General features: G+C 37.2%; 1 protein-coding gene and 1 long non-coding RNA gene across 3 annotated transcripts; one reads left to right on the top strand and one right to left on the bottom strand.

The window, feature by feature from the left end:
• Positions 1-247: 247 nt before the first annotated feature.
• LOC115494373 (uncharacterized) lies at positions 248-6786 on the bottom strand. The gene is made up of 2 exons (XR_012055107.1): positions 3166-6786; positions 248-1590 (listed from the first exon to the last, which is right to left on the bottom strand). It is a non-coding gene; the product is annotated as an uncharacterized lncRNA (long non-coding RNA).
• A 23-nt stretch (positions 6787-6809) lies between these two features.
• EXO1 (exonuclease 1) lies at positions 6810-27552 on the top strand. Of its 2 annotated transcripts, XM_030268205.4 has the most exons (13): positions 6811-7343; positions 9644-9763; positions 10649-10772; positions 11529-11666; positions 11885-12097; positions 13453-13640; positions 14480-14576; positions 15157-15373; positions 16172-16427; positions 18016-18481; positions 18994-19095; positions 22179-22372; positions 24221-27552. In XM_030268205.4, the coding sequence occupies exons 1-13, from the start codon at positions 7183-7185 to the stop codon at positions 24360-24362; spliced, it is 2418 nt and encodes an 805-aa protein (XP_030124065.4). In that variant the 5' UTR covers positions 6811-7182; the 3' UTR covers positions 24363-27552. The 2 variants fall into 2 exon arrangements, with proteins under 2 accessions (XP_030124066.4, XP_030124065.4); XM_030268206.4 differs by lacking the exon at positions 18994-19095 and having other exon boundaries at positions 6810-7343.

Here is a 27552-nt window from a genome sequence, read left to right as displayed (position 1 = left end):
CTGTTATGTTATTTAAAGTGTGACAAAGTTAGAGTGCTATAAGTGCTATCAGATCTTTTTTTCCTTATTCATTATATTAAAAAAACCTGGGGTAGATCAGGCTGCATGTCTTTGCTCAGCATTACTGTTTACTTCCAAACCCTAGGGCTTTATAAGCACCAAATAGGAACTGATCCTGGCCCCAACCATTTTATACAATGATCTTATCCAACTGTCTTTCTTAAGTGTCAAAAGAAAAGCAGAGACATTTAATTTCTTTGAACAGATAATCCACTAAGGCATTGCACAGAATTTATTAGAAGATTAGTTGTTTATCAGAGGATGAGACTGGAAAGAAATTAAGCACAGGCAAGTGATGCTTGCACCCACTCATCTTCTATCAGTCTTATCAATGCTGGGTCTAGTACAAAGGTGTGTGTTAATGGATTTGTTGGTATTAACTGTGGATTTCCTCTGTCTTGATGCAGGATGGTTTCCTTCTACCAGCATCCACAATTATATTGCACTTAAATGTTCCAGGTGAATGAGTTGTTTGATTGTTCCAGATCACTTCTCTATTAAGGAAAGGCATCTTAACAGGACAGCCTCTTTCAGCATGGCAGAAGTTTGTGCTTCTGCTGGCTGCAGTAGTTAGTTTGCCAGAATTTCATTACAGCCCTTGCCAGTGCTTTACAAAATCTGTGACGCTCTTCAGCTGCCCTCACCCACTGGGGCAGTTCAAGCTGAATGGCATCAATGGTGCCAGAACTACGGGAACCAAAAGTCTTTGTTATGTACCCGCCACTATAATAACTTCCATTATTTGGGCTAGGATTGGATGGAGAAGGCACACAAACGTAGCTCTTATTTTGTCCTTCAATATATTTACCCAAACTTCTGTTCCCCGCAACCAAAGTCTCAGAAGACACATTGACCAGCTGACTGGCCAGATGGCTAATTGAGGAATTCGATGCAGAAAATACTCCTGAGTTAAGGGAAGTTTTTGAAAGTGTGTAACCTAGTTCTATCCACCTTTCAGGATGTGCTTGTCCGTGGATATCCAGAATTAGGCCCCCTGACATCTGTGATTTTGCAGTGGTCAGAAATCCCATATAGTCCTCCCAGGCCTGTTCTGCTTGGGGAATTCCAAAGGAGGCTTCTTCCTTTTCCCTGTTAGCATCCATCTTGAACCTCTGTAGGTGGTTTATGATGATATGTGGGAAGAAACCATCAGTAATTTTGTTGATTTCTTCAGCAAGAGCCTGAGCCACCTCTATAGTATACCTGTCTTGGTTGGTAGACACTTTGCATTTCATAGCATTTTGACTACTTCCAGGAGGACAGACATGAGAGAAAATACAAGAGGATGTAATTGCATTCCAACAGGCAGCCTCTCGATCAGGGATGTCTTTAGGTTCCATTGATCCACCATGCGGGACAGAGAGAATGAGGTTCATGTTGCCCACTTGATATTCTGTGAAATTATTATGACCAAATATAACATCTTTGGTGCCAGTGACTTTCAAAAGCAAAGGTAAAATGGAAAGGAGGAATAAATACATGTTTTTCATTTGCTGCTGGAAGACTCAGCAATATGGAATATATAAGTACCTACAAAAAAGCAAAGAACAGACTCTAGATTACTTTCAGTTGGGAACACATGAGACTGTTCAGCTGCTACTGGCATAATTAGTTAATGATTAACCTATTTTAGTTCTATTCCATGTAGCACAAAGGAGAACACTTATATGAGAAACAGAAATTAACAGGGCACTTAGTATGGCTCGATGTAACATATACAAGGGAAATGTCCCAGAAAGCACAAACAGTATTTGATCACCCTACCTGATTCCAGAGAATTATCCCAGCAAAATATCTGATTTTTTTTTTTTTTTGCATCAAAGACTCTCTTTTTTCATCTCTGAAATGTAAGAAAATTCTAACAGAATTTGATAAAACATCTGCATGACATTAACCTGTGTGAAATAGCTTTGTATTATCAATGTGGTTATAGAGGCTATGTCAGACCAGACCACCACTTGTGTGACCAGGCTTGTGTAAAATAATCAGACTGATAAAAATTGAGTGCTACCAAGCTCTGTCTTAATTATGCTCCAGACTGAGTTATTTTAAGACCTTTATAGATAGTCTGTAAGGTATAGATAGGTACCATGGAGTGCATTAAGTAGTGGCTCTGTTCTCTTTAGTTTGCAAGTCTCCATTCTGTTTAAGTGAACCAAGATACTTTAAAGCCCTCATTAATTATGCCATTTTTTGGAAAGCTGGAATTTAACAAGATGCTGGCAGGTCTTTCTGTTTTGAAGATATCTCTAGCAAGATCAGCATCTTGAGTGTAACTGTATCTGATGGCTGTAACATGAACCAGTAAAGTCAGTGAAATCAGAATAAAAATGGATACTTTTCACTTCCAGGAGTGAAAAACCTAATCAGTAAAGGCCAGATGAGTATATAGACACATGCATTTGCAGATGACTAGGGTACCCTGTTGTCTGGTCCCAGCCCTATCATTACAGCACCTGTGGAAATACAGAAGATAAGAGGACAGACAAAGGTGAGAGAGAGAAAGAAAGAAGATCAGCACAAATCCGTCCCCAAATTCTGGCTTGGGACTATGTATGAGAGCAGCCAGTAATACTGAGAAGGCAGTGGGCACTGTGGAAGCACCTGCCATCAGCTGCCTACTGTAAGAAAGGGAGAGCGCAACTTCACCCAAATAATGCAGCAAAATATTATTTTCCTGCTATGAGGGAGTGCTGCTGGATCTTTAGAGACAATCTCTCCTGTCAACTGCACTCTGAAGAGCATGTACCTGAAAAATAAACCTCTATCTTCTGCTCTACTGTCTGGGCTGAAAGTCCCATAAAAGTCTGTAGCTGGAATCGGATAACTGAGAATCTCAGCTACAGTTTTCCTGTTTATGCCAAAAGATTTTTTTTTTTTATTCATTTTAAGCTTTCATTTAAAAGCTTCTTTTAGTTGAGCTACAGGCTTAAAACAAGATTTTATCCAAGGCCCATATGGTTCATGCTTCCGTAGACTTCCCTGAAACACAGACATTCACCTGCTAGAAACCCTGAGGAAAGGAATGCTTTCAAACATTATTCAAAATCCCTTTTCTCAGAAAAAATGGACCACACATGCAGAGTGAGTATGGGAATAGCTTACCTGAGGTGCAGGGGAGTTCAGCACCACGTTAAATCGACAGCAACAGCTCCCCAGAGGCTGCTCACCCGCCCCAAAAGGACTCGGCTTTCTTGTCTCAGGCTCTCTTTCAAATACGATGACACAGCTGTTCCTTTCCCACAGCATGCCACGTTGTTTGTTGTTCTCGGCAGCAGTTCTCTTGTCTTTTTGCAGTTTCTTGTTAATTATTGAATCAAGCTGCTAATGCTACTAGATCATGCCTTAATGATAGATATATGGAGAGAGAGCTCTATAATTCCCAAACTGAAACATGGCACAGCTCATGTTCTAGACAGACTTGGAGAGTCCGGAGGTACCTGTGTTATTGTAAAGTCGAAAAGAAAACCAACCAACCAAACAAAAAAAAACAAACAAAAAAATCCCACCAAAACCAAAACAAGAGTAATTAAAAGTGGTAGTAGTGACTGCAGGACTAGTTTGAAGATTTACTTACAAATTACGAGTTTTTCCTGTCTCTGTGCCTCGGAAAGCGAAACTGAACTGCCCCTTGCACTCGGCTGAAGCTGAGGCTGTGTCCCTCTGGGGGCCAGGCCGAGCCATGCTGAGCCGGAGGCTTCAGCAGCACCCGGATGTATGATTTCACATCGACAGATCACAAGGGAAAAAATATGCACTACAGAGATACTAGTGTTTAGCATGCTTTTGTTCTCTGTAGTGACATTACGTTTCCAGAGATAAAAATCTTGCCACACAAGGGGCACAGTGTAGCACAAGAGCCACACAAGTGTAGCACAGCCCAACTTAAGACAAGTTCAGAATAGCTACTAGGTTAACATAATCAGCAGATACCCATAACAAAACTATGTCTTCTTAGCTAAGCTAAAAAAAGCTGTGAAAATATATAGTCCAGTAATAGATATTTCAACAAAAGGCAGATAAAGGGGGTGGTGAATATAATGCTGCCACCTATCAGAGAAAAATCAAATTTCTTTTCTAAGAAATTGATTAAATAGTCCAACTAACTTACAAACAAACTTTTTGAGATAAAAGTGATCGACTTCTTAAGCAGTGAAAACAATACAGTAGCAGTAATAAGAAATTCACTGAAATTCTGGAAAAAATATTGTAAACCAGTCTATTAATATCACAAAGCTGATGGTCTGATTGTGAGCTTCAGCAAAGTGCTGGTTTTCTTTCTGAGGATTTTCATCTTCTGCAAGAAGACACTTTCAGCTGTGCCAGACACTGCACAGAAGGAAGTTTAGTAAAAATCTGGAGGATGTCCTTGCCCATTGTAGTGGGCACAAATTTAATTTTGCTTTACTTGTCCGTGTAAAGGTTAGATGTTTACATCAGTGATCCCATTCCCTCTCTTTAGGAGAGCTGTGTTGAGAAAGAAGCAGTTCTAGAGGTACTTCAGTGTTTTTATCTTGGGCACCTATCTCCAATTTCTATTAGGGATCAACAGGGCTATACTCTATACTTCCGTTTTATTACATGAAAGAAAACAGTTGAAAAGAAAACACAATGTTTCTGCTATACTTCCTACTTCAAGATCTCTTTAAAATGTATTCTGCCAGTCACTATTACAAAACTGCTCAAGGAAAGAGAAAAACACACAGCAGAGATTTGGCATAATAATTTATAGTCTTACCAGTTTTCCTGATACAGGAGCTTCTTGTGAAAGAAAATAATTCGCTCTATTACTACAAGTCTTGTAACTAATCATAATGCAGTGCTGCTTCCCTGTTTCATCTGGTACCTATGGGAAATAAAACTGCAATACCGTGGTATTCTTCAAAGGAATAACCCACCAAAATGTTACCATCTGACTACTTTCTTCCAGGAGACACTGTTGAACTGAAAGATCGGTATCTTTAACCAGTTTTAAGTCAAGATAGCTCTACTGAAACCAGCTAAGCCTTTGACTCATGGTATCAAGCTTCTATTATTTTATAGAAGATCTCACAAGGGTGGATCACACTGGTTCATACATGGCTGAAGATATTTGTAATAAACTGAATGTTAAGGCATGTTGTGCTAACTGTTCAATTCCAAAGTACTTATGCTTTCAGGTGAAGGAATTGAAAAGGAAAATCTGAGCCAGGCAAGAGTTCTGTAGCTCTGGCTTCTTTCAAGGCAAGTTGTTTGGCTCCAGTGCTTCTGACTCTGAGGTTCACCTTAGGACTATTTTAAACTATTTTTAATTTACAGAAAATATTCAGAAGTATTTTTAATTGAATTACATGTAAGATTTTTAATTGATGTACCAATGATATTGGTAGATTACATTGCCTACTCTGATTACTTATCTTCCCATGAGCACAGCAGTTTGATAGAAGAAGAAATATCAGAAGTGATAGAAGAACATATTCTGAAGAGAAGCGAACCTAATCCAAACGGATTCTAACTGCAATTGGATTTAAAACATGGGGAGTGTGTAATATATAGTCAGAATCATGGAGTGAAAAAGAATTCGCAAAGCAGAATTCAATTAATATTTTCAACATCAAAACATTTTATGCTATCACTGTGGCCAAGTTATTTCTATGCATTTCTTAGCTGAGAAATTGTAATTCAGATATGCTCTTTCCAGAATGCATTGAATTTAAACTTTGCTGTCCACTGCCTGGAAACATTGCTTTTTACACTGCTGACTGAGTCATCCATGTCACTGAGTCAAAGTATCTAAGAACTGTACAGGCTTCTAAATGGCATGTAGAAAAAGAAACTTCTATCTGTAATTGGCCTACATTTATATCTTACTGCAATTTTTGTTTTTATTTATGGAAAATTATGTTTTTATTTACTTCGGCCATCCGTTCTTACCTTAACCCCGGGGTTTCAGCGCTGTGACAATAACATCTGTCCCCGCTGCATCCTTGGCAGGCAGTGATCCACCTCAGCCCCTCCCTTCCCTCCCCTCTCACCGCGTTGGCTACAGTCCATTGTCCTGTTAAAACTCTGCGGGGACTTTTGATTTGTGCGTATGTAATATACGATTTAGCATAAATTCGTGCTCAGGACTAAAAAATACAGTGTCCTTTGTAATGAAACCAAGTGACGGGAAAGAGCAACATACACAGGATGAATTTCTGTCTCAAAGGATGGTTATTCTGATAGATTACTCTGTCTAGAAGATATGCCTTGAACGATAAAATGAATATTCGTCGCCAGAACAAAATATTCGAAGAGATTACCGTCTAACAGGATTTCAGCAATGAGTATTGTGGGGAAACCTCCTTTTAGAAGCATCACAAGAAAAGAAGATGCATGAATATGTGAAAAAGGACAAGAGGAAACAGGAGGACCCCCCAGAATCCCGCTAAGTCTGGAAACAATATCAAAAAGAAATCGGTACCCAGTGAACTGCCAGGGTACGGTGCTGCAGTAGTCCGGACCCAGTCCACACAGCACCGATCGCCTGGCTCGGCGCTAATCTGCTTGCGGCTTTTCCAATTTTACTTTGACTTAATTTAAAAATTCCCTTAATTATTAAATCCACCGATTCATTTGTAACACGTATTTAACGTTCACAGACGTCACATTCCTGTCGTCACCCGCAAGCCGTGCCCGCCGGCCGTGAGGAATTCTCCGAGGGACGCCCTGAGGCACGCGCGGGGCACCATGGGCACCGCAGTCCCCGCGCGCGCGCGGGGCGGGGCCATCGCCCTGAGCGCGCGCTGCTTGAAAGCCCCGGGCGGGCGGAGGAGCCGCGGCTGAGCTCAGCCGGGCCGGGCGGAGGAGCCGCGATTGCCCGGGCGGGACGGGCCGCGTCTCCGCGCCCCTTGTCCCTCTGTACCTCTCTCTCCCCAGCTCCGGCAGCGCCGGCCCGCAGCGAGGTACAGCCGCCCCCGCCGCGTGGGGAGGCGGCCCCGGGCCGAGATGCGGGGGGGCAGCCGCGGGAGCTCCTCGTGGCCCCGGCGCGGCCCAGCGGCCCGGCGGTGAGCGGCCCGGCGGGCCGAGAGCGAGGATCGAGCGCACAGAGCACTCGGCTCTGCGTACGCGCCTTGCTTTGCTTCCCCGCTCCGCGGCACCATGGGCATCCAGGGCCTGCTGCAGTTTATCAAGGAGGCTGCCGAGCCTTCCCACGTAAAGAAATACCAAGGAATGACGGTGGCTGTGGACACCTACTGCTGGCTGCACAAAGGCGCCTATGCTTGTGCTGAGAAGTTGGCCCGGGGAGAGCCCACGGATTTGTAAGTCTTTCTTACGTTTAGCTCTCAGCCCTTTGGAAAGTGAAGTTTTGTCAACTTGGTGTTTCTTGAACTAAAAACTAAGTTACATTAGTTTCGTTTCTTACTATTGATTCTGAATTCTGAGTTGAAGTCTTTTGAAATGGAAATTTTTGGCGATAAATAAACAGCTTTCCAGCTGTACAAAACAAAAAAAAGTATTTAGGAATATATCGGGGAAAAAAGTTCTCAAATATTTCTTTTGTTAGAATACCCAAGGCTGTATCAGTTAGGTTTTTTTGTCCTAGCATGTATCACTCTCAACCATAATCTAATTTCTCTGATGAAATTCTGTACGTGCAATTCTTTAATTTCAAATTTAATGTTGTTTCCAGACACCTTTTTTGCATGCAAAGAGACTTTGTAAATACTTCTGTGACAAAGGTTGTAATGATGTCAAGGAATTTTGAGAGATGTGTTGTGCTCTGAATAAGGTGTAGGATTTTTTGCTGAACATACTACGTTTTTAGTTAAAGTAGCTTTTTAAAACCACATTTACACAGTTACAGTTCTGGGGAAGGAAATGAACAAAAATTGTGGTCATACTTCAGATTCAATTCCACACCTTAGACCAGGTTTGCATTTCTTGCCCTTCTCTGGCAATATGGCTTGAAGTCTTGTTTTAGATTGGAGATCGGTAAGGTTAGAAGGGGCCACTGCATGTCATCTCATACAGGCTCCCTTAGAAAACGTCACTTGGGGTTGTGGCTTTTCAATATGTCCAGAGAAGGAAGAGGTTCAAAAACCTCTCTGGCCAACCTGTTTCAGTGCTTGGTTATTTGCCCAGCAAGGAAGTTCTACTTATCTTCTAGTGGAATTCCTGTGGTTTGGTTTCTGCCTCTGCCTCTTGTCCTATTGCTTGGCACCATCCAGGGGCCCTTGGATCCATCAAATGTTTGATTGGAGGCAAGAGAGAGTTGATGCTTTGCAAATGGATTCAGATATTTACTGCTGCTTATGTTAAGAACTGTGGAGTTTCAGTCCAGTCCTGCCTTGAAGGTAGTGGAGGTTTCTGAGAATAGGATACGCTTCACCTGAGGAAAAAATTGACTGTCAGGAGAAATAAAGTCATAGGAAACTTTGGAATGGTTGAATTTGAATACATGAGTACTTTATGGGCAAATCTTTCCATGCACACATGGTCCTAGACTGGCACCTTAACTATAGTGTAGAGACCTTTCATAGTTTAAAATTCATCTGGATGGAGGCATTATATAGCGACAGTGCTATGTGCTCCTGTCTTTAAAAAATCAGTTATTTTTCTGTAGCTCTAAATCTAGTTTCTTCAGTGCTCGTATCCTTGCATTCTAAATGCTTCTAAATCCCACTCTCCTTCTCCCTTCTTCTGTTAATGAGGTTGCTTTTGCTGTTTTAAACAGTGTCTTTAAAATTAAAATTTTTTTTTCTTTGAGCATCGCTGCAATATGCTTGCTTAGTGTTTACAGCAGATGTTAGATTTTAATTCTGTGCTGGTGATAAAACAACCTCATACACATCTGTAGGAATAACAGGTAAGAAGATTAGAAGTTTGAGGGAATAACTAATATCTGGAATGCCTAACAAATATTTTTTCAAGGAATGGGTTTGAAGGCAGTGGATGGTTGCCTCCTGAGCCATATACCATCTTCACAGTTTGTACAGAAGGGGAACTTCTCTGTCTTTTGGAATATTTCCAGTCTGTGCCTGTATTTTTAGTATGGGAATATAGGTTTGCACGTCTTGTCCATAGGATATATCCATTATCTGGAGAGAAGAGTGGATAGTTCTACCAGGAGAGACTAAATAACCTCATCACTTTCAACTCGACAAAAGTGTTTTTAGTCTGCCTTTCTGGGGGAAGGTCATGTACTGTGCTTGTCTGCTTCCTGTTTCCCTGGCCATTGGGAATTGAGTTGCTGAAAGTAAAAAGACAATCCATGTTTTAACTGGTTAAGTTTTTGTCAGTATTGAATCCTAACATAGCAAAATCAACTGAATTATTCTTGAATTCTTTTTTCATTTTGTCTGGGAGAGAGGAGCAGTCAGCCCAGTTCTGAACTGGGAGGTGGATTGTTTCTCTTGGTAAAAAAAAATCAACCAAACTGCATTCAAATGTTCTTTGTTTTTTGTGATACTGGGAGAATGTTCAGCCTGTTATGATTTTTGAACACTAGTTAGTCCTAAATTGACAGTTCTTCTGTCCTGAAGCTGGAAAATGTGTAATAGACTTGTGATTAAGAATAAAGTTTATCTCACTTTTCTTACTTTTGTTGTTGTTGATACAGTTATGTAGCTTTCTGTATGAAATTTGTTCATATGCTCCTCTCATTTGGAATTAAACCAATTTTGGTGTTTGATGGATGTACCCTACCCTCTAAGAAGGAAGTGGAAAAGGCACGACGAGAGTAAGTACTGAAGTGTATTGATTTGCAAGCAAAGCAGTTTTATGACTACAGTAAAACTCAAAAACCCTCCAACTTCAGCTAGGAAGTAAGTTCTGGTAAACTCTGCTGCAATGTAGTGTGATATTTTTTGATTTGCATCTAAAATCATACAAACTTCTTAGAGGTTTTATTCCAAAAATAGAAATGCACTTCATAAATGAAAGCCATTTTATAAAGGAAGGAAGTAAGCCTTTGAGCAGTAGTTCCTGTCATGTATTAGAGGCTTTTAGTTTACCTGCACTTGTGATCTCTGGACAAAAATATTTTTTCCCACTATAATTTTACTTCAAAATAGTACCCCTTTCCTCATCTTTTTCTACAACTAACAAGATAATGTTGTTTCAAATTTGGATTCAGGTCCCTATAAATGGGACGTTTCACTGAAGTTATGAGAATTTTTCAGTAGTGGTTGTTATTTATGAAGTCTCATGAGACACATGCTTTCTTCGGCGTGAAGTGAACAATTTCCGATTTATGAAATTAGGTAAATTAAGTTTTCTGTCCTCTAAGTCAATAACTATCTAGTGTCAGATACTCCCAACTCCCATTAAATCTATTTTACTGCAAGCTGAGTGCATGCATTTCTTCTTTTACACTGCTGATTTCAGTTCCTATTTGTCGCTGTTTTCTGAGAAAATATTATCAATTTCAGCATTCAAATCTTGTTGTCCTTGTCAATGCAGTGACCTAGTAATTATTTTGTTTTAAAAATTTATGCAGTAGCCTAGATTTGGGAGGTGTTACGATTTCCCCCCTTTCTTGCCTGTCTTTCTTAGTCCCTTCTGCTGTTTGTTCTTTAAGTGAAAAATAATCTGAGATTGGTGGATATTTTTGTCTTTATTTTAGGAGGCGTCAAGCCAGTCTTCTGAAGGGGAAGCAATTGCTGCAGGAAGGGAGACTGTCAGAGGCTAGGGAATGTTTTGGGCGAAGTGTAAATATTACCCATGCTATGGCTCATGAAGTTATTAAAGTAAGTTGTCAACATTATTGATAATGCCAGTTTAAAAAAAAATCTCTGCAATAGGTAGCATATCCTACTCTGCATTTTTGTGGCTACATCACTGCCTCTTCTATATAGAAAAGGAAAGTATTCCCACTTGCTTAGTCTCTAATTGTTGTGCATGTTATTGGATTGTGTTAAACACAATTAACAAGCTTGAAGTTTATTAGGCCTATTTGTATAAATAATAATGACGTGTCAAACAAAAGGCATCTCTTCCCACCTCTATGAACTGATTTTGATAACATCTGTTTTATTTTTGCAGCACAAAAAAAATCAATTTTTTTTTTGTCTTTTTCTGTTTTCTAGTTTCTGAGTATAGACTACAGAAAAAAAAATTGGCTGATTAAAAATTGTTCTAGTAACTTTTTGCTATATTTTAAATGCAGTCATAGGGTCTTTATCAAAAAGTATTAAGTTTGTTCTAGTACTGTTCTCTTTTGTCCAGAATATAACTTGCATGAGTTCGACATTGTCATCTGTGGTCAGATGCAGCAGTGTTATAGGACAGGTTGTTTTTGTAAACCAGTGTATATAGATCTAAATTGCTTTAAAGTGGAGTTTCTGACTATGAAATATTGGACTCTTACTGAGGGAAGGATGGATACGTGATTAAAAGTTCATGGTTTTGGCTTTTTAATGTAGAGGTTTTTGTGCTTTCAGGTCTCTTAAGGTAATTACTGAAAATTAATGCGAAGTACTTGTATGCTGGTTTTTTATGTACAGGCTGCACGAGCCCAGGGAGTTGATTGTATTGTTGCTCCTTATGAAGCTGATGCTCAGCTGGCTTATCTTAATAAGACTGGCATGGTTCAAGCTATAATTACGGAAGACTCTGATCTTTTAGCTTTTGGATGTAAAAAGGTATGGAAGAAAATACTAATAACCTTTACCTCTTGCTGGTATCTGAAGAGCAGAGTTTGAAGTTGCCAAATATGTTTGGTGTATGGATTAATTCTTCTACAGCAAATGTGGGAGACAAGAGATAGGAATAGCACTTTGCCTTGTCTTGTTTCCACCAAGTGCAATGAACCACCTTATATGGGTAATAATTATTGTTTTCACTTCCTCTTAACTTTCAGGTGTTTCTGAAAATTGACAAGTTTGGAAATGGACTAGAGATAGATCAAACTCGACTAGGAAACTGCAAGCAGCTTGGAAATGTATTTACAGAAGAGAAATTCCGCTACATGTGTATTCTTTCTGGTTGTGACTACCTCCCTTCAATTCATGGAATTGGGTTAGCTAAAGCATGCAAGTTACTAAAATTAGCCAACAATCCAGATATTATAAAGGTAAACTCAGTTTTGCTTTGTGTTTTGTTTTTTGGCAGCTTATAACAGTGTATACGAAATTTAGCACTGAATTGAAAATATGAAGCTTTGTCTTCCTCCATTTTGAGGAGAATACTAAACAGTATTTTTACCTGTTCTTAAAGATACTGGCCTAAACTTACTCAAGTGTTGAAGCTGATATATATTTATAAGAAATATACCAAAGTAAATGTAGGTAAAGAATTGTTTTAATCCTTCGAGGGTATATTCTGTTTGAAGGGAAACTTAATTTTTTGTTAAGACTTTTATTTTTTTTTCCCCCCCCCACCCCTCATTACTGCTTTCTTCTGCTTCTGCAGATTAGTTATTAGAACTGTTCAATGAACTGTAACTTCTGTATAAGTACAGGTTTGTCTGTGTGAGGGAGGCACAGAGATTTGGAATCCTATTTCATTACATACATCCATAGATATGGACATTTCTATATTAAAAACAGTATGGGAGAAAAGTGTGATATGATGCAAAACAAATTCATATAGGGTGTTTTTTTTTTCTTGTCCAATGTATAAAATTAAAGCAAATTTCATATTAGGAAATACAGAGACTAAGAGGATGGGAATAACTTCTTCTGTATGGGTAAGAAGGGAGTAGAGAGGTTAAGAGCTAATAAGAATACCTCATGGCGCTGTCCTGGAGGCAGGTAAATCTAATCTAAAAAAGCATTTTAATATGCAGTTTAATTAACTTAGTGTGTTATCTTATTTCTTAAATTCCTTGTGTGTTTTAGTGTATTTATCTTTTTCTCTCACAGACAAAGAACCATGATTTTTAAATTTAAAGTGTTTTGTATCATACAGAGCAAACATCAGAGCAACTGGTTTGGCTTTTGAGGAAGTAAAAGAGGAACTTTGAACTTTTCCCATGCAAATCATTATTTGCTTTGATGTATGTCTGAGCAAAATTCCAGGGCTTATTCTGGTTGGTTTTACAAATTTTTTCCATTATAAGAACATCCACATATTGCTTATACATCCTGATAATATGAATGATAAAAATTTGATGTGCATTAGTTTAAATAAATGCACCTTAAAGAGATTATATGTTTTTCTGATCTTTAATTTTGTACTGATGTATGTATTGAAGGCGATCCAAAAATTGAATTGTGTTATTTTTGTAATTGTAGACAATTTGAGTGGGAAAAGAATGTACGAGGTTCTATTTTCTTTCCTTCCCCTGTTTAAGTTGAATCTGCTTGTTGCAGTAGGACACTCATTCTGCATTTAATTACAAGCAAAGAGAATTAATATTTGACATGTATTTAACCTTTCACATAACCTGTTAAAATTAAACAGTTGAGTAATTTCTTTTTTTGACAGGTTATTAAGAAAATGGGGCAGTACTTGAAGATGAATATAACAGTACCAGAAGAATACATACAGGGTTTTACACGAGCTAATAATACATTCCTGTATCAGTTAGTTTTTGATCCTGTCAACAGAAAATTAGTTCCTCTGAATGCATATGGAGATGATATTGATCCAGAAACGCTAACTTATGCAGGACGGTATCCTTTGTGTTGAAACAGCAGAATGGGGAAATAAGGGTGAGCTGAAGTGGTATCTTGCAATTTTCATTGCATCTGTGGTGTACTTAGATTTTTTTTTTCCCTGCTTTGACTAAAGTCTGGCTTTTCTGCCATCTTAAACTTTTGTGGGGGTTTCCTTCTTTTCTCCTGTGCTCTGATTTTAATCAATTTTTTTAAGTGCAGGGGGTAACTAAATGACCTGTTATTGATACAGGCAGAAGTTATTTATCTGGCTGTTCTCGTTAGAAAAACAAATTGTTAATTACAGTTTAAATATAAACTGACTGCTTTATGGCAGTCTTGAATTTCTGCCTGTGTTGTGTGCTATAATCTCTTCCAGTTTAATTCTTGCAGTTTGTACTCAACTCAGTCTCTAATCTTAGTATTTCCTGTTTTACCTGATCCCTCTTCCTATAGAAAAGGTAACATTTTGCCACATCTGTGCAGTGTAAATTTCAACATGTAAGATTAGGAAAATGAAGGAAGAGAGGGGACTGTTAAAGTAGTTACTAGCTTTGTATGATCAAGCCATCTGATCTCTGGCACTTGCAGAAATTAGGAAGGAAGAAGCTGCTGCCTCTCCTGCTGATAATTGAAGAATTTAATATTGACTTGCATGATATGCCAAAGACTGCAGATCTATTACAATTGCTGTTACATCAGACTGAGCCAGGAGTAGTAATATTGGTCCTTTGGGTTAATATTCTAGCTATGCCTTTTAGTGGAAAAATGGGAAAGTGGCTGTTCTAACTTTCATGGTACAGTTGTTGAAATACAATGTAATATTCATATATTTTCCTTTACTATGATGGAAACAGACATGTTGGTGATGATACTGCTTTTCAAATTGCTGTTGGCAATATTGATATCAATACAATGGAACAAATTGATAGCTATAACCCTGACATGGCACAGGTAACTTCTTTATTATGAAGTTAGATATTAAGAACTTGATATGCGTCTGAATGTTAATGGGGAAATGTGGTTGAGTGTTATCCACAAATGAATTGTCAGTGAAAGCTATTCTGGTATTACAGAAACTGTGTGCTCCTACACATGTAATTCTCTTTTTTTTTTAAAGGTAAAGTTTTATTTTTCATGGCATTTGACTTAAATATCTGTTTTACTTTCAGACGTATTTGCTGAGTCCTTAAATCTTTTTACAGAAGTAACTGGCTTAAAGAGAAAATTCTTAAAGTTTTGGATTTCTTCCAAGAATAATCCAAAATTGTTTCCTGAACAGAAATAAATTTGAAACTTTAAATTTGCTGAGATGAGCAGTTAGTCACTAGTGCCGTATTGAAATGAAGACATCATTGGAGCACAACAAAGTATGAAAAGCATGAAAATTGTAGGAACTAAAGAAGTTTTTTGTGAACTATGTCACTAGATGTACAAATGTCAATATTTCCTTCTTTGTGTTCCAAGTCAGGAAATCATATCTAGAAGGCAAAATTATAAACCTGTGTCTTGTTTTTAACTTGTTTTTTTGTAGCCTGTGCAGCAGAGAAGTTGTGGCTGGAATGACCGACGTGATAATCATGTCAATAGCATTTGGAGCAGAGAATACAAGTTTGGCCTCACTGAAGATCCTGCTCCTCCTAAAGTGCATTTCCCAGAGAAACCATTAACCAAAGGCATGGAGAAAATAATTAATGTTAAAGGCCTAAAGCTTGCAGGCAAAGAGCTCTTCTCAAAAAGGCCAAGGAGTGGTATGTTTATATTAAATAAGTATATGAACAACAGTAGAAGGCTGTGGGAAAAGAAAGGATTTTATCTTGTACTTTATGGTATGAGGCTTTGGTTTGCTATAATTTCAGGTTATGTTTAATTCAAGCTGTATTTTGATATAGTTTTGGTTTTAATTTCTATCTTAAAATGGCTTGTGAAGAAGTTAAACGAGCCTGTTTTTCCTAGCATTGATATTAGGCCAGTCTGAAAACATAAAGAATGTTTTCTGTACTCAGACTCTGTTGCATCTAATCCCCTGTATAGGTGCTCTTTATGCCAAATTTTTCATTTCTTTAGTGCATCTGTGTTATCTTGTCTTCTATGCCACCTGAGTTATATGTGCTCAGATAAACTGTGGGCTTGTAATAGAAGAGGCACTTTTTGTTCCTATTGTGCTTTATGTTAAGTGTTTTCCACTGCTTCCTTTGCTTTCTGATTATACTGCTGGAGCTTTCTTTTTTTCCTTTGGTACTCCAGGTATCTTTCTATTCCCTCACTTATCAAAGTCTGTAGGTAGTTCAGCAACCTGCCTCTAAACCAAATGTAGTTTCATTGTAGTTGTTCTACCTTCACTCCATCTACCTTTTCACCAAGTTATTTTTAAGGCTATGTTTAAGGCTATGCTAGAAAACAATGGCATTAAAGACATCTAAACTCTATTTTCTTACCAGATCCTACTAATATGTTTAAGCCTGTGAGAGTAAAAATGTAATGTTTAGCTAACTCATAACTGCTTATTGTAGAACGTGCTTTTACAATGAAGCTTAAATTGTCTTTAGATTCAGAAGAACTCTCAGATGGAGATCTGTTGAAGCAATATTCATTTTCAAAAACAAAAAAAATCAAGAAGGAGAATGATAATGATGGTCAAGCACAAAAGAATGTGTCAGCAATACAAAACCTTGATTCTTCAGGAATTTCCATCTCTCAAGAAAGCTCTAACTCCCTACCCAGAATTAGAAATAAATTTGCTTCCTTTTTACAAAGGAAAAACAAAGAGAAGGATGCTGTAATTGTTCCAGGAACAAGAAGCAGGTATGTTTATGTCACATGTTTTTATGAGCAACAAAACACTATTTGCTGTCCTGGTTGCTAAAATAGCCTGAATAATGAAAATAGGAAAAATGCAACCTCAAACTTTTTATGCAACTGTATTGCACCTCAGCTGAGGTGGTGGATCCTTTGTGCTAGGCATGCTATCTTTTGGGAGACAGATAATTTTTTTACTGCTGAAGTGAAGACTGATGCTATTCGGTTTGGTTCAGAGGGGACCTTAAAATCATCTCATTCCAACCCCCCCCCGACATTGTCAAGACACCTTTTTCTAGACCAGGCTGCTCAGAGATCCATCCAACCTAATCTTGAGCACTTCCAGGGATGGGGTATCTGCAACTTCTCTGGGCAACCTGTTCCAGTGCACCTCCACACTCATGTTCACCACAAGGTGAAGAATTTTGTCCCAGTATCTAATTTCAGTCTCCTTCAACTTGTCCTGTCACTACATACCCTTGTGAAAAGTCCCTCTCCAGCTGTCCTTTAGGGTCCCCTGTAGGTACTGCAAGGTGCTCTAAGGTCTCCTTGGAGCCTTTTCTTCTCTAGGCTGAACAGTGCTGGCTTTCTCAGCTTTTCGTTGTAGGAGAGGTGCTCCAGCTCTGATCAATTTAGTGGCTCTCAAGATAACTATTCAGTATCTCTGGGTATCAAAATTAATTAGGAACTGGTTGGGGTTTTTTTCCAGGTAAAGGACATATGACATATCTCAAAAAAACAAGGGTAGCTACTTTGTGGCAAATATGTAAGCAGTTAATGAATACATGGACTTAAGTTGATGGGGCTTTTTGTTTATTTCAGTAAAGATAAACCTGGTCGTACTCTATGACAAATACCTATTCTTATCCCATCCCATTCAGCTGACACTACTGATCTCTGCAGCAGCACTTTGAGAACAGGGACTTTGTTAGGTTGGTTTTTTTTTTTTTTCATTAAGTCCCATTTGGCCACAATTACTTGATTTTTTTTTTTTTTTTACAAAACACTATCACAGTGAAATCTATTATTGTGTAATTTTTATCTTAAATAATCTGAATATTTTTGAGCAGTGCAATTTTGCAGAGCAGTCTTAATACCTTAGTTTTAAAGCACACCTTTCTGAGCTGAAAGTTTTGGAAAGTTTTTTTATTGCATGAAATATTAAGAGTTGTCACTGATGATAGGCTCTTCCCTAAATCTGTGCTCAGTATTCTCAGGAACTGCTGCTATAGCATAGAAAAAAAGTAGTAAGGTTCTATTTTCCTTGGTAAGTAGTGCTGAAGTATTTCACTACTAGCTTTATCATAGTTAATATATTCTTAAATGTTGTAGGATTTCTAGATGTTTCTCATTCAGGTGAAGAACCTTCTTAGTATTTCGGCCAAAGAATGCCATTTTTACAGATGCTTTTTCCTGCTTTTTTTTTTTTCCCGCTAAATGTCTCCCTGTGGGACTTTTCCTGTTGCCAAAATAATTTGTCTGCAAGTATACCTTGAAAATAAAATTGGTGGAGAAAGACAATGATGCAAATTAGTATGTCATCATCCATAGCTTTCTTCCCCCTTGCTTTCACTTTTTTTTTTTCCTTTTTTAGGTTTTTCTGCAATGATGCAGTTATGTTTGACAGTAGAGCAAAGAAGGAAGGTGGTGCCCAAACTCAGGATGCTGAGCAGGATTGCCAGATAAAGGAAATAAAACATGTAGCTGAAGATGTTTCTAGGTTTTCAGAAACTGAAAAATCACCACAGACTGTCTTTACACCTCCTGGAGAAATGCAGAAAAGTTCTTCCCAGTGCTTTAGCAGCCTCAAAAGTAACTCGGGAAATCTTGGTCCATCTCAAACTGTATTTTCACAGCAGTTTCACCAACAGAGAAACAACTGCATTGTATCCCAGGAAGATCAGATTGATGTGGCAGTGTGTGATGAATCAGAGGAAGAGTCCTCCCCCTTAATAGAACTGGAACAGTCATCACAGTCTCATGGGTCTTGTGAGCCATCAGAATGCAGTTTGGAGTCTTCAGAAATCCTGCAAGTATCCAGCAACAGCTTAGGTGCAAAGGTAAAAAAATAAGACATTGTTTCAGCATTTGTTTTCACATTAAATTATAAAAGAAATTATTCAGTCAAGTCTCCTTTTCAGAATGGTGCCCTACAGTTGATGCACCTTGTGCTAACAAAACTTATCTCTAAATAGAATCGCAGGATGATCATTTTCTTGTCAATGCTTAACATAATTGTACAGAATGGATTGACATACTAACTTAAATCAGATCTGTTCTCTGGTTTTAGTTTGTCTTGTCTATGTTTTGCTTAGGCACTGCTATCACTGCAGTGCCTCATAAATGCACCTGGTAGGCAACCTCTTGTTCTCTGCTTTTAGTCCCTCAAGTGCTTTCAGAAGCATATGCATGCCTTTGTAGTGTTGGTTGCTAAAAGACAGATTTTTGTATGAGTTCTTAGAGCTGCTGAAAACATTGTAACTTAAAATATATACATGTAGCTATGAAAACATCTTGTGTTTACAAAAAGACAACCTGTTTTAAAACCAGACAATTCAATTTTCTCTTGAAGGAATCTGATTCTAGTTCAAAACTGAATGATGATCAATGCTCTCTGTCTCTGCTATTTTCTGCTGTTCAAACTAACAAAAAAAATACAATCATAAAGACCAAGGTAAGAATTATTTTAATTTTATGAGCTTTACTAAACTCTGAGAATCTGTTCCTACTAGTTCATTTTAGAACTTGTAATGAAAGACATAAGCAATGCAAATGTTGACAAGACAAAGCTTTATTCTTGTTCATCTACCCTGGAGCTGGGGTGAAATATAACCACCTATAATTGATAAAAGAGTTGCAGCTTCTTTGGGGATGTTAAACACTTCAGTGTAAAGTAAGCCAGGGTAAGGCAAGGTTTTATCAGGTTTTATGATATAAATTGCAGTAATGTTCACAGTCCAGATACAGTCACAACATACAACTCTAACTTGACTTCTCTGTGTTTGCTTGTATGTAAAAGAATAAATTTATGTTCCTTCTCTTTGGAACATGTCTAAGAGCTTAATGTATTTGTCTAGTTGTTAAATTCTAAGACTTTAACAGCTCTGACTCCCTTATGTGTTGTCATTAGTTTTGGCCAAAAGACGTAAGAGGCAGATGTTTTCTATGTATGCCCCCTAGTAAGTTTTCATGTAGACAGACTAAAAATCACAAGCTTCGCGCTGCCAGGCAATAATATTGTGTGTTTTGTAAAATAGTGACATCTTGTGGTTATTGTTAGCATTAACATTTTTCCTGCTTTTTCTCAACAAGACTGAGCAAGGAAATTGTCCTGGCATTCAGAATTCTTATTACTTTGGTTTTAAGTCTGTGTTTAATATGTCTTCTATTATTTTGCTCACCCTTAGAAGGTGTATTGGGAGAATGAATATATTAAATATTGTGGGATCACATTAAGGAACTACTGATGTAATATAAGCATCGCATAAAAACAAAATTTCAGCATGCTTGGAGCCCTTCATGAAACAAGTACTGCTGCAAAATCTGTGAGGACAATAGAGTTAGTTTAAAGCAAGTGGCTATTAGGAGGATTTCCACCACTTATTTCCATGGCCATGAATTGCATCAGAAAACTGGCTTGGCCGAAAAGTAACCTGACAACAATGAAAAGGTCAGTGATATTGTAACTTGGGCCCGCCCAGACTCTTGGGACTCCCGAGAGTTGTTGCATCAGTAAGACCATGGAAGAGGCAAAGTAGAGATAAGGAGCACACTTGTGGCTCAGTTTTCTTTCAGAACTTGTTAAAATCCTGTTAAGATATTTATTGGGATCCTGCAAGTGTAAAACAAGAGATGTGTTTGCTGGTGTTAAATACAGCAGAAGATACCAAAGGGGAAAATGAGTTCCAGATTTAGGGAAGAAGCAGTTAATCACATAATGCATAACTTATTCTGATTTTGGTAAGCTCAGTATCAGCTATGTAGATTTGCTTAGAGAAATTTAATAACTGGGAGAAGCAATCTGAAAAGTTTGTCAGCTCTTATAGTGGTTCCAATCCAAAATATGAAGTGCTATCTATTCAATTCTAATATCAAAAGTAGTAGAAGATTTTTACTAAAGTATGCCTATGTGATACAGAACTCCCTAAGACCTCAAGTTTTTTTCTGTGATACTATCTCAGCTGTGGTTTTTACTCCTAATTCTTTTTCACAATTGCTGTGAGCTCAGCCAAGATTGTAATACAGATAATATGCCAGAGCAGAATGCTATTTTCTTAAATTTCTTAGCAGATGTTCACCATGTAGGTTTGCCTACTTTTGGGTTAGCTAAATTGAGTTCAGACATAATTCAGTACTACAGGGATGCATAGGATTTAGGTGCCTTCATATGCTGCAAAAAGACTAAGAGGATTAGATAAAAAGCAAAATACTATAAAGTAGGCAGTTTTAAGATTTTATTTTATTCTTCCTAGTATTCTTGTCACAACTTTTAGCTTACAACATTCTAAGCACCTTTTTCCCTCCTTGGAATACCAAGATCTGCTTAATATATTTAGGTAGAAACAGTGCAATTTCAATAACAGAATCATAGAATCATTAAGTTTGGAAAAGACCTTTGCAGTCAGGTCTAGCTGTCAACCCAGCACTGCCATGTTCACCATTGAACTGTATCCTGAAGTGCCATATCCACACAATTTTTGAACACTTCCAAGAATTGTGATTCTGCCATTTCTCTGAGCAGCCTGTTCCAATGCTTTACAACCCTTTGCAGGAAGAATTTTTTCTTAATATCCAATCTAAACCTCCCCTGGTGCAACTTGAGGCCGTTTCCTCATGTCCTCTTAGTAATTGCCTGGAAGAAGAGGCCAACTCCCGCCTCCCTACACCTTCCGTTCAGGCAGTTGCAGAGAGTGATGAGGTCGCCCCTGAGCCTCTTTTTCTCCAGGCTAAACACTCCCATCTCCCTCAGCTGCCCATCATCAGACTTGTGCTCCAGACCTTTCACCAGCTCTATTGCCTGTCTTTGGACTCATTCCAGTGCCTCAATGTCTTGTAGATGGGGACCAAAACTGAGCACTGCATTTGAGGTGCAAAAAATATATATAATAAATGTGGAGGGGATGGCAAAATGCCATGATGTTTCAGAAAGAACTAAGCTATGAATTCTCTTTGAAGAAAAGACTGCTGAGATGTTCCAATTTAAATCTGATTGCATTTAAGACAGATTCTGCCCAAGCACAGCTTTTCTGAGCTCCTGGTATGGAAATTTGATAAAAAGGTCCAGCTAGAGTTCTAAGGATCCTTGGGGTCATTGTACTGTTACCTGTGCTCTTACTTATGGCTCCATCTTTGTGAAATCCGAGTGAAACTCACAGGGAGTGATACCAGAGAGTCGCTGCTCTTAAAATTCTAAAGGATGGCATTACATGAGAGCACAACAAATAGTCTTCAAACAGATGAAAAAATAACTATTCAATAGGTTTTAAAAACTGAATTCAAAAGAAATTAGTATTTACAACCTTAATATGAAGACTTATGGAAGCAGGTTTGCCAGCTTTAACAGCTGCAGTATATCTTGTGTTTGAGATGCCAATTTTGGATTATAGACTATCTACATATACTTTGTTGTGGCATTTCCAATTTCATTATATCAATACCATGTAAACCACTATTTTTTTGATTATAAGCTTTGCAGCATAGTATCTGTTGCTTGCAGGTTGTCGTTTTAACCATGTGTGCGATATTAAATTCCCACAGGTTCCTGGATTACGTAAATCCAGTAATATAAGGTCACATATGGCAACAAAGCTCAAGCCATTGATACCAGCTAAAGTAAGTGGACTAAGCAGGAAAATGTCACCTGTGCAGAAGAGAAAGGACTGTGATACTGAAAATAAGCTGGGGCTACAATCCACTATTGGGGAACTCTGGAAAAGCTTCCAATTTAAAAGGTGAGTTGCTTTAACCCTTTACTTAGTACCCTGCCTACGTTTTTCCCAAGGAAACAATTTTCAAAGCAGACTCTACAAGTTATCTGTCCAATTCCATAAGGATAACAGTGCAAAATTAGATATTTTCTACATACAATTTAGAACTTCCTATGCTTGATGTAAACATGAAGCATGGTTTTTGGTAAATATATTTTTATAATTAATTTTTCATCTAACCAGGAAAAACTCTCAGCTAAAATTCACTTATTGAATTTTATTGATAATTACATTTCATTTGATAATTACATTTAGTTACCATAATTGATATGAAAATCATTGCCATTGTTTGCCATCAAACACAAAAAATCATTTCTTGTCCTAAATGCAAAAGCTGCATTAAAGTTGCTAGATTTAATTGCATACAAGACTGCTTCTATTTAACTCTATGTCACTCACATTTGGAGATGGCTGATTGTCAGAAGTATTCTGCTTTCAAGATGACAGTGAACTGATGGAATATTTCTGTTAGCTGGAGTTTCTGGTTACAAGAGACATTCTTGTACACTATAAAATGCTGTTGCTTTTCCTTGTGGAGATGACTTGCCTAACTTGAAGTTTCTGCAAATAGCTTCAAGGTTTGAATTTGAAGGGCAACTATTATTTCTAAAAAGTACAACAGAATCTCAAGTGTAGTTATTCTAACTTACACTATCTCCATGGGCTCAGATAAAAACTCCTGGTGGCAATGTTTTCCCAGCTTTAAGTAGCAACCTCAACTTTGAATAAATAAGTCTTATTTAAATAAAATTATTTTCACTAACTTGAAACCAAATGTGAGTAAGACAAAAGTATTCTTTGCACTGAGTAGTAAATGTAAATTGATATTGGTGAGCATATGTTAATTCAGATGAATGTATTTTAGTAAGTTTGGGCCTTAGGGTAGGTCATCATAAACAGAACTGTTTTCTGTTTAAAAAACATTACAATATTTACATTTTTAGAAACCTTACTTATTTATTATCTCCCTTACGGGGTGTGAGAATGACTGACAGTTTCAAGAAGGAAGTGAAAGTATTCTGTATTTATTGCTTGACCTCTATTTGGTCAGGGTTGCTCACAGGGAGAAAATTCATAAATTTGGATTTATCAGAATACAGGCAGATAGGACAGTGTGAGCCTAGGTGGCACTCTCTGCTGATGGTTGCAACACTTGGCTTCCACCATGCACATTTTATCCATCCAGTTTTGGTTGGTTTGTAACCTCTGGGTGTTTATACTGGGAATATATATTTTTCTATTACTTCTATGTAAGCAATAGTGTATTAGCTTTTAGGGGATTTTTTTCCTCAACACATTTCACAAATTGGGTTTTTTACTGCTAGAACTTGCTTAGCTCTTTTTTTTTCTTTTTTTTTTTTCCAGATTTTAAGATGTTTCTAAATTAGCCATATGTTTTAACAATTATGTTACCTTATGGCAAATACGTTATGTGGGACACTTGCCAGTTCTGCCTCAATGTCAAGGCTCACAAGAGCAATGAAGTGCTCCTACATATAAAACTACATTTATTCAGAAGACTTAAATGTTAAGGAGGCATGTACAACACAAAGTAGGATGGGGTACATACAGTCTTTCATAAATAAAGTTAACAGCCATCATTCTGTCACTTTCAGTGAAGTTGTTCAGTTGTACTGAAATTAAAACTTCCCATCAGAAATTTTTATTTTTTACTTTTTCCTAGGTGGAGTGGGTAGTTAGGTGAGGGGTCTTTCTTTGTTTTAACCTATATATTCTTATAGGCCTGTGGTCAGAAACACGAAGTATCATAACATTCTTTGGTTTTGTTTTGTCTTTGGTTTTTTTGTGCAGAGAGTATGAAAAACTTCCTTCTTGTAGAAAGTCAGATCCTTTGTCTCCAATCAAAGATAATATACAACTCACTCCAGAAACAGAAGAGGAAATCTTTAATCATCTGGAACGTAGTCATGTTCAGAGAGCTATATTCCAATGAACTGCATGCTGTTGACAATGGGATGGATTTTTAATCATTGTCAAAATTTACCTTTTGGATATTTCATCAATATATAAAAGATACTTTGAAAACCAGCAACATACTTTAGTCTGACTAGTGATTTATCATCTCTTTTATAAAAGTGTGAATTCAAAGGTACAGTTTTGTACTGACTAGAATAAAATAATTCCGATTCCTCTGTTCTCTTATATGAAGTCCCCATGCTAAATTTTTCTCCAAACACTTTTTAGTTGTCCCTGGGCATTTTATGTAGGTCTCACATACAATTCAAGTTTCTGCAAGAGCAGCAGAACAAGTTTGTGTTGTAATTTGTAATAATTAATATTTTTTGCCTCTTTCTTTTTTACTCTTGAGGCTAATCTGCCTTCAATACAGGTTTAAAACTGCTGTTAAGTGTGCGTAACAGTCTGCAGTATACTTCCAGCAGTCTGATATCTATTTCTTTTCACTATAAGGTAAGATTTGCTCTCTTGACACTTGGCTTTCTGTTTGGTTCAGTTGTGTTGGTGGTAGGAATAACTGGGTGTCTCCCTAAGGAAATATCGCAAATATCTGGTCCCCAAATTCTCACATTAATAGAATGCAATCCAGAAAAATATAATGTATTCTTCTTTTTAACATCTCTATTTCACGTTTATATTCTTCAACAACAGACACCCAAAATGCTGGTCCTCAGAGGCAGGGTTACAAAATAGCATTGTCATCACAACAGGCCAAGCTTCAGTATTCAACTAAAGGAATAGAATGCAGGAGACTAGAGCCCTTGGTGTCTTTGACTCAATTACCATGAAATAGTATCATGGGATTTCAGATTTCTACCTTGCAAATCAGGATTTGAGTCATTGTAAAGGTATGTTTGCAACTTTCATGTTTTTAGGAATGGATAGTATTTCTGCAGCAGATGAAGGTTCAAAAAGATATCTTAACCTGTGAAATATATATTTTCCATTCCTGAGATTAACGCTCTCCCTCAGCCTTTGAGCTTTTTGCAGGAGTTTCAAGTTCAAAATTACCTATGAGAGGCAGAGGTTTTTAGGTTGCAATGCACTTTTTTTCCCTAAGAGAATTTCCATCTATGAAACTGAAGTGAGCAGCTAAATTAAATTACAAAGAAGCTGCTTCAAAGAAAAATTTGATCCCCAAATTTGTGGGATCAGCCCTCCTATTTCTATATTTGTGTTGAAAATATGGAGAACAAGGAATTGAGGCAATGATGTTCTAGGACAGGCTTTCTCTCATATGTGCACCACTAGAAAATTCCTAACACAGAAAAGCAGTATTTTATTTATTTAATGTTGATCTTCAGTGATAACTATGTCAGGTATGATGTTACAAACATAGGCCAGGGATAAATGTTTGTATTTCTACTCATAGACCTGTTACCTAGGATGAATTTTTAATGTGTTCCTACAAATATAATAAAAATGACAGAATGAGTCTTTGAAGGGAAAACAGAAAAATAGTCTATTTTCATCCATTTCTTATTTATTGGTCTGGGAGTTGCAAGGTTTTTTGTACAGTGCATCCTTGCCTTTTTCCTGCCCCTTCAATCAAAGGGCCACCTGTTCCTGCTTTAGTGGATCATCATAAAAGACAAACTACTTGTTTTTGTGCTAGCAAGGACAGGTGATTTTTTAAGGGATTATCTTTTGTGACAGCTACATTGTATGTTCATAAAGCAGAATTCTTAAAAATATTTCTATATAGTTCCTGATTTGTATTTGGAGGTCTTGGGTATACTGACTTCACATTACAGAGGATTCTTTTCAGGAATAGAGGCATCTGTTACATTGTATGTAAATATATAATATGTGTAAGCAAACAAATAGCATTTAAGGTTTATACATCTAATGTGGAGTTATTGTGTTGGTGTTTGCTCTGTGAAAGGTGCAATAACATAAGTGCAAATTGGTGCAAGACTTTATTCTTGAGTTTAATAGGGTAGGGTAATATTCCATAGTAAAAATTAAGTATCAGAATAGGAGAAATTATTAGAGGTTATGATGGCCTGGGGAGGATAAAATATAGCACAATGAAAAGAAAAAGGAAAAAACAAAAACAAGAAGAAAGAGTTTGGTGATTTTAAAAAAGCACAGACAATTTAAGATTTGGGTAGTTGTAAAACAAGAAGTGAGTAGGAGGAATTGAAAGCAAATTACAAAGAGGGGCATAACTGTGTGTTGCTTGCTTTATAATCTCATAAAATACTAAATGTACCTTTTTTAATATCTAAAACTAATATTTCTAATTTTATCAGCAGGACTTCAGAGTATTCTTACAAAATTGATGGCATTGCTATACCATATTAAAAGGGTAAATCTGGCCCAGAATAACTAAATTTACTAATGGTGATCTAATCAAGCTTCACTTTTGAAAGTGCTGGCTGGCCATTCTTTCATCAGAATTCTCATATGACCTATAAATCACAGAGAATTAATGCGAGAGTATGATCATCCAAATCCAGTCATGGTTTTGAAACTATAGGTAACTTGTTCAAATTCAACTGAGTATTTCTGCTTAAATCTTTTTATTCTTTCTCATACAAATCAATACAGTAGAGTTATTTTTATGAATGCATGTGAATAAGGATGTTTGAGGTCAATTAGCAGCTATTAGCATATTTTTTTAACAATTAGCTAATTCTGTTAAACTAAATACAATTTTAGATATTTCACCCCACCATTTTTTCTCCAATGAAGATTTTAAATTAGCTAATGCTAACTTTAGTGTATTAAAACCATTTTCATTAGCAAACACAATGACTTTCAATGTTCACTAGAATTACACTGAACATTCTTCAAAAATTTTAGGTAGAACTAAACATAAGTACAGATTTATAAATAATTTTTAGTTTAAATATAGAGAACACTGACTTCTGAGATTATGGTTGCTAAATGCAAGAAACCATTGAACATTTTTGGTGGGTCTTTGTTAGGGGATTTTTGTTGTTTGGGTTTTTTTTTAATAAGGTAAATTGCTAAGCAAAGTAGAGTTCAGTTAATGGTTTAAAATCTGATCAAAACTAAGCGGGATTGTCCTGTGTCTAATATGATATGTATGTTCAGAGGCTTAAATAAGCTAATATTTGTATTGGCTTAAAAGTCTGCTTCTTGGAGGTCAGTCACAGTAAGAACATCCATCTTCTCATTAAACTATAAAAATGATACCA

This window comes from Taeniopygia guttata, chromosome 3 (assembly GCF_048771995.1).
Source record: "Taeniopygia guttata chromosome 3, bTaeGut7.mat, whole genome shotgun sequence".
Lineage (NCBI taxonomy): Eukaryota > Metazoa > Chordata > Aves > Passeriformes > Estrildidae > Taeniopygia > Taeniopygia guttata.
Note: the sequence above shows the minus strand (reverse complement) of the source record. Positions and strands in the feature narration are given on the sequence as shown.

Bases quoted from the DNA above. Each gene is read 5' to 3' on its own strand.
- EXO1 (XM_030268205.4), top strand. From the start codon at position 7,183: ATGGGCATCCAGGGCCTGCTGCAGTTTATCAAGGAGGCTGCCGAGCCT. The intron at 7,344-9,643 runs GTAAGTCTTTCT...TTGTTGATACAG, and splicing joins CGGGGAGAGCCCACGGATTT to TTATGTAGCTTTCTGTATGA. The intron at 13,641-14,479 runs GTATCCTTTGTG...TGATGGAAACAG, and splicing joins ACGCTAACTTATGCAGGACG to ACATGTTGGTGATGATACTG.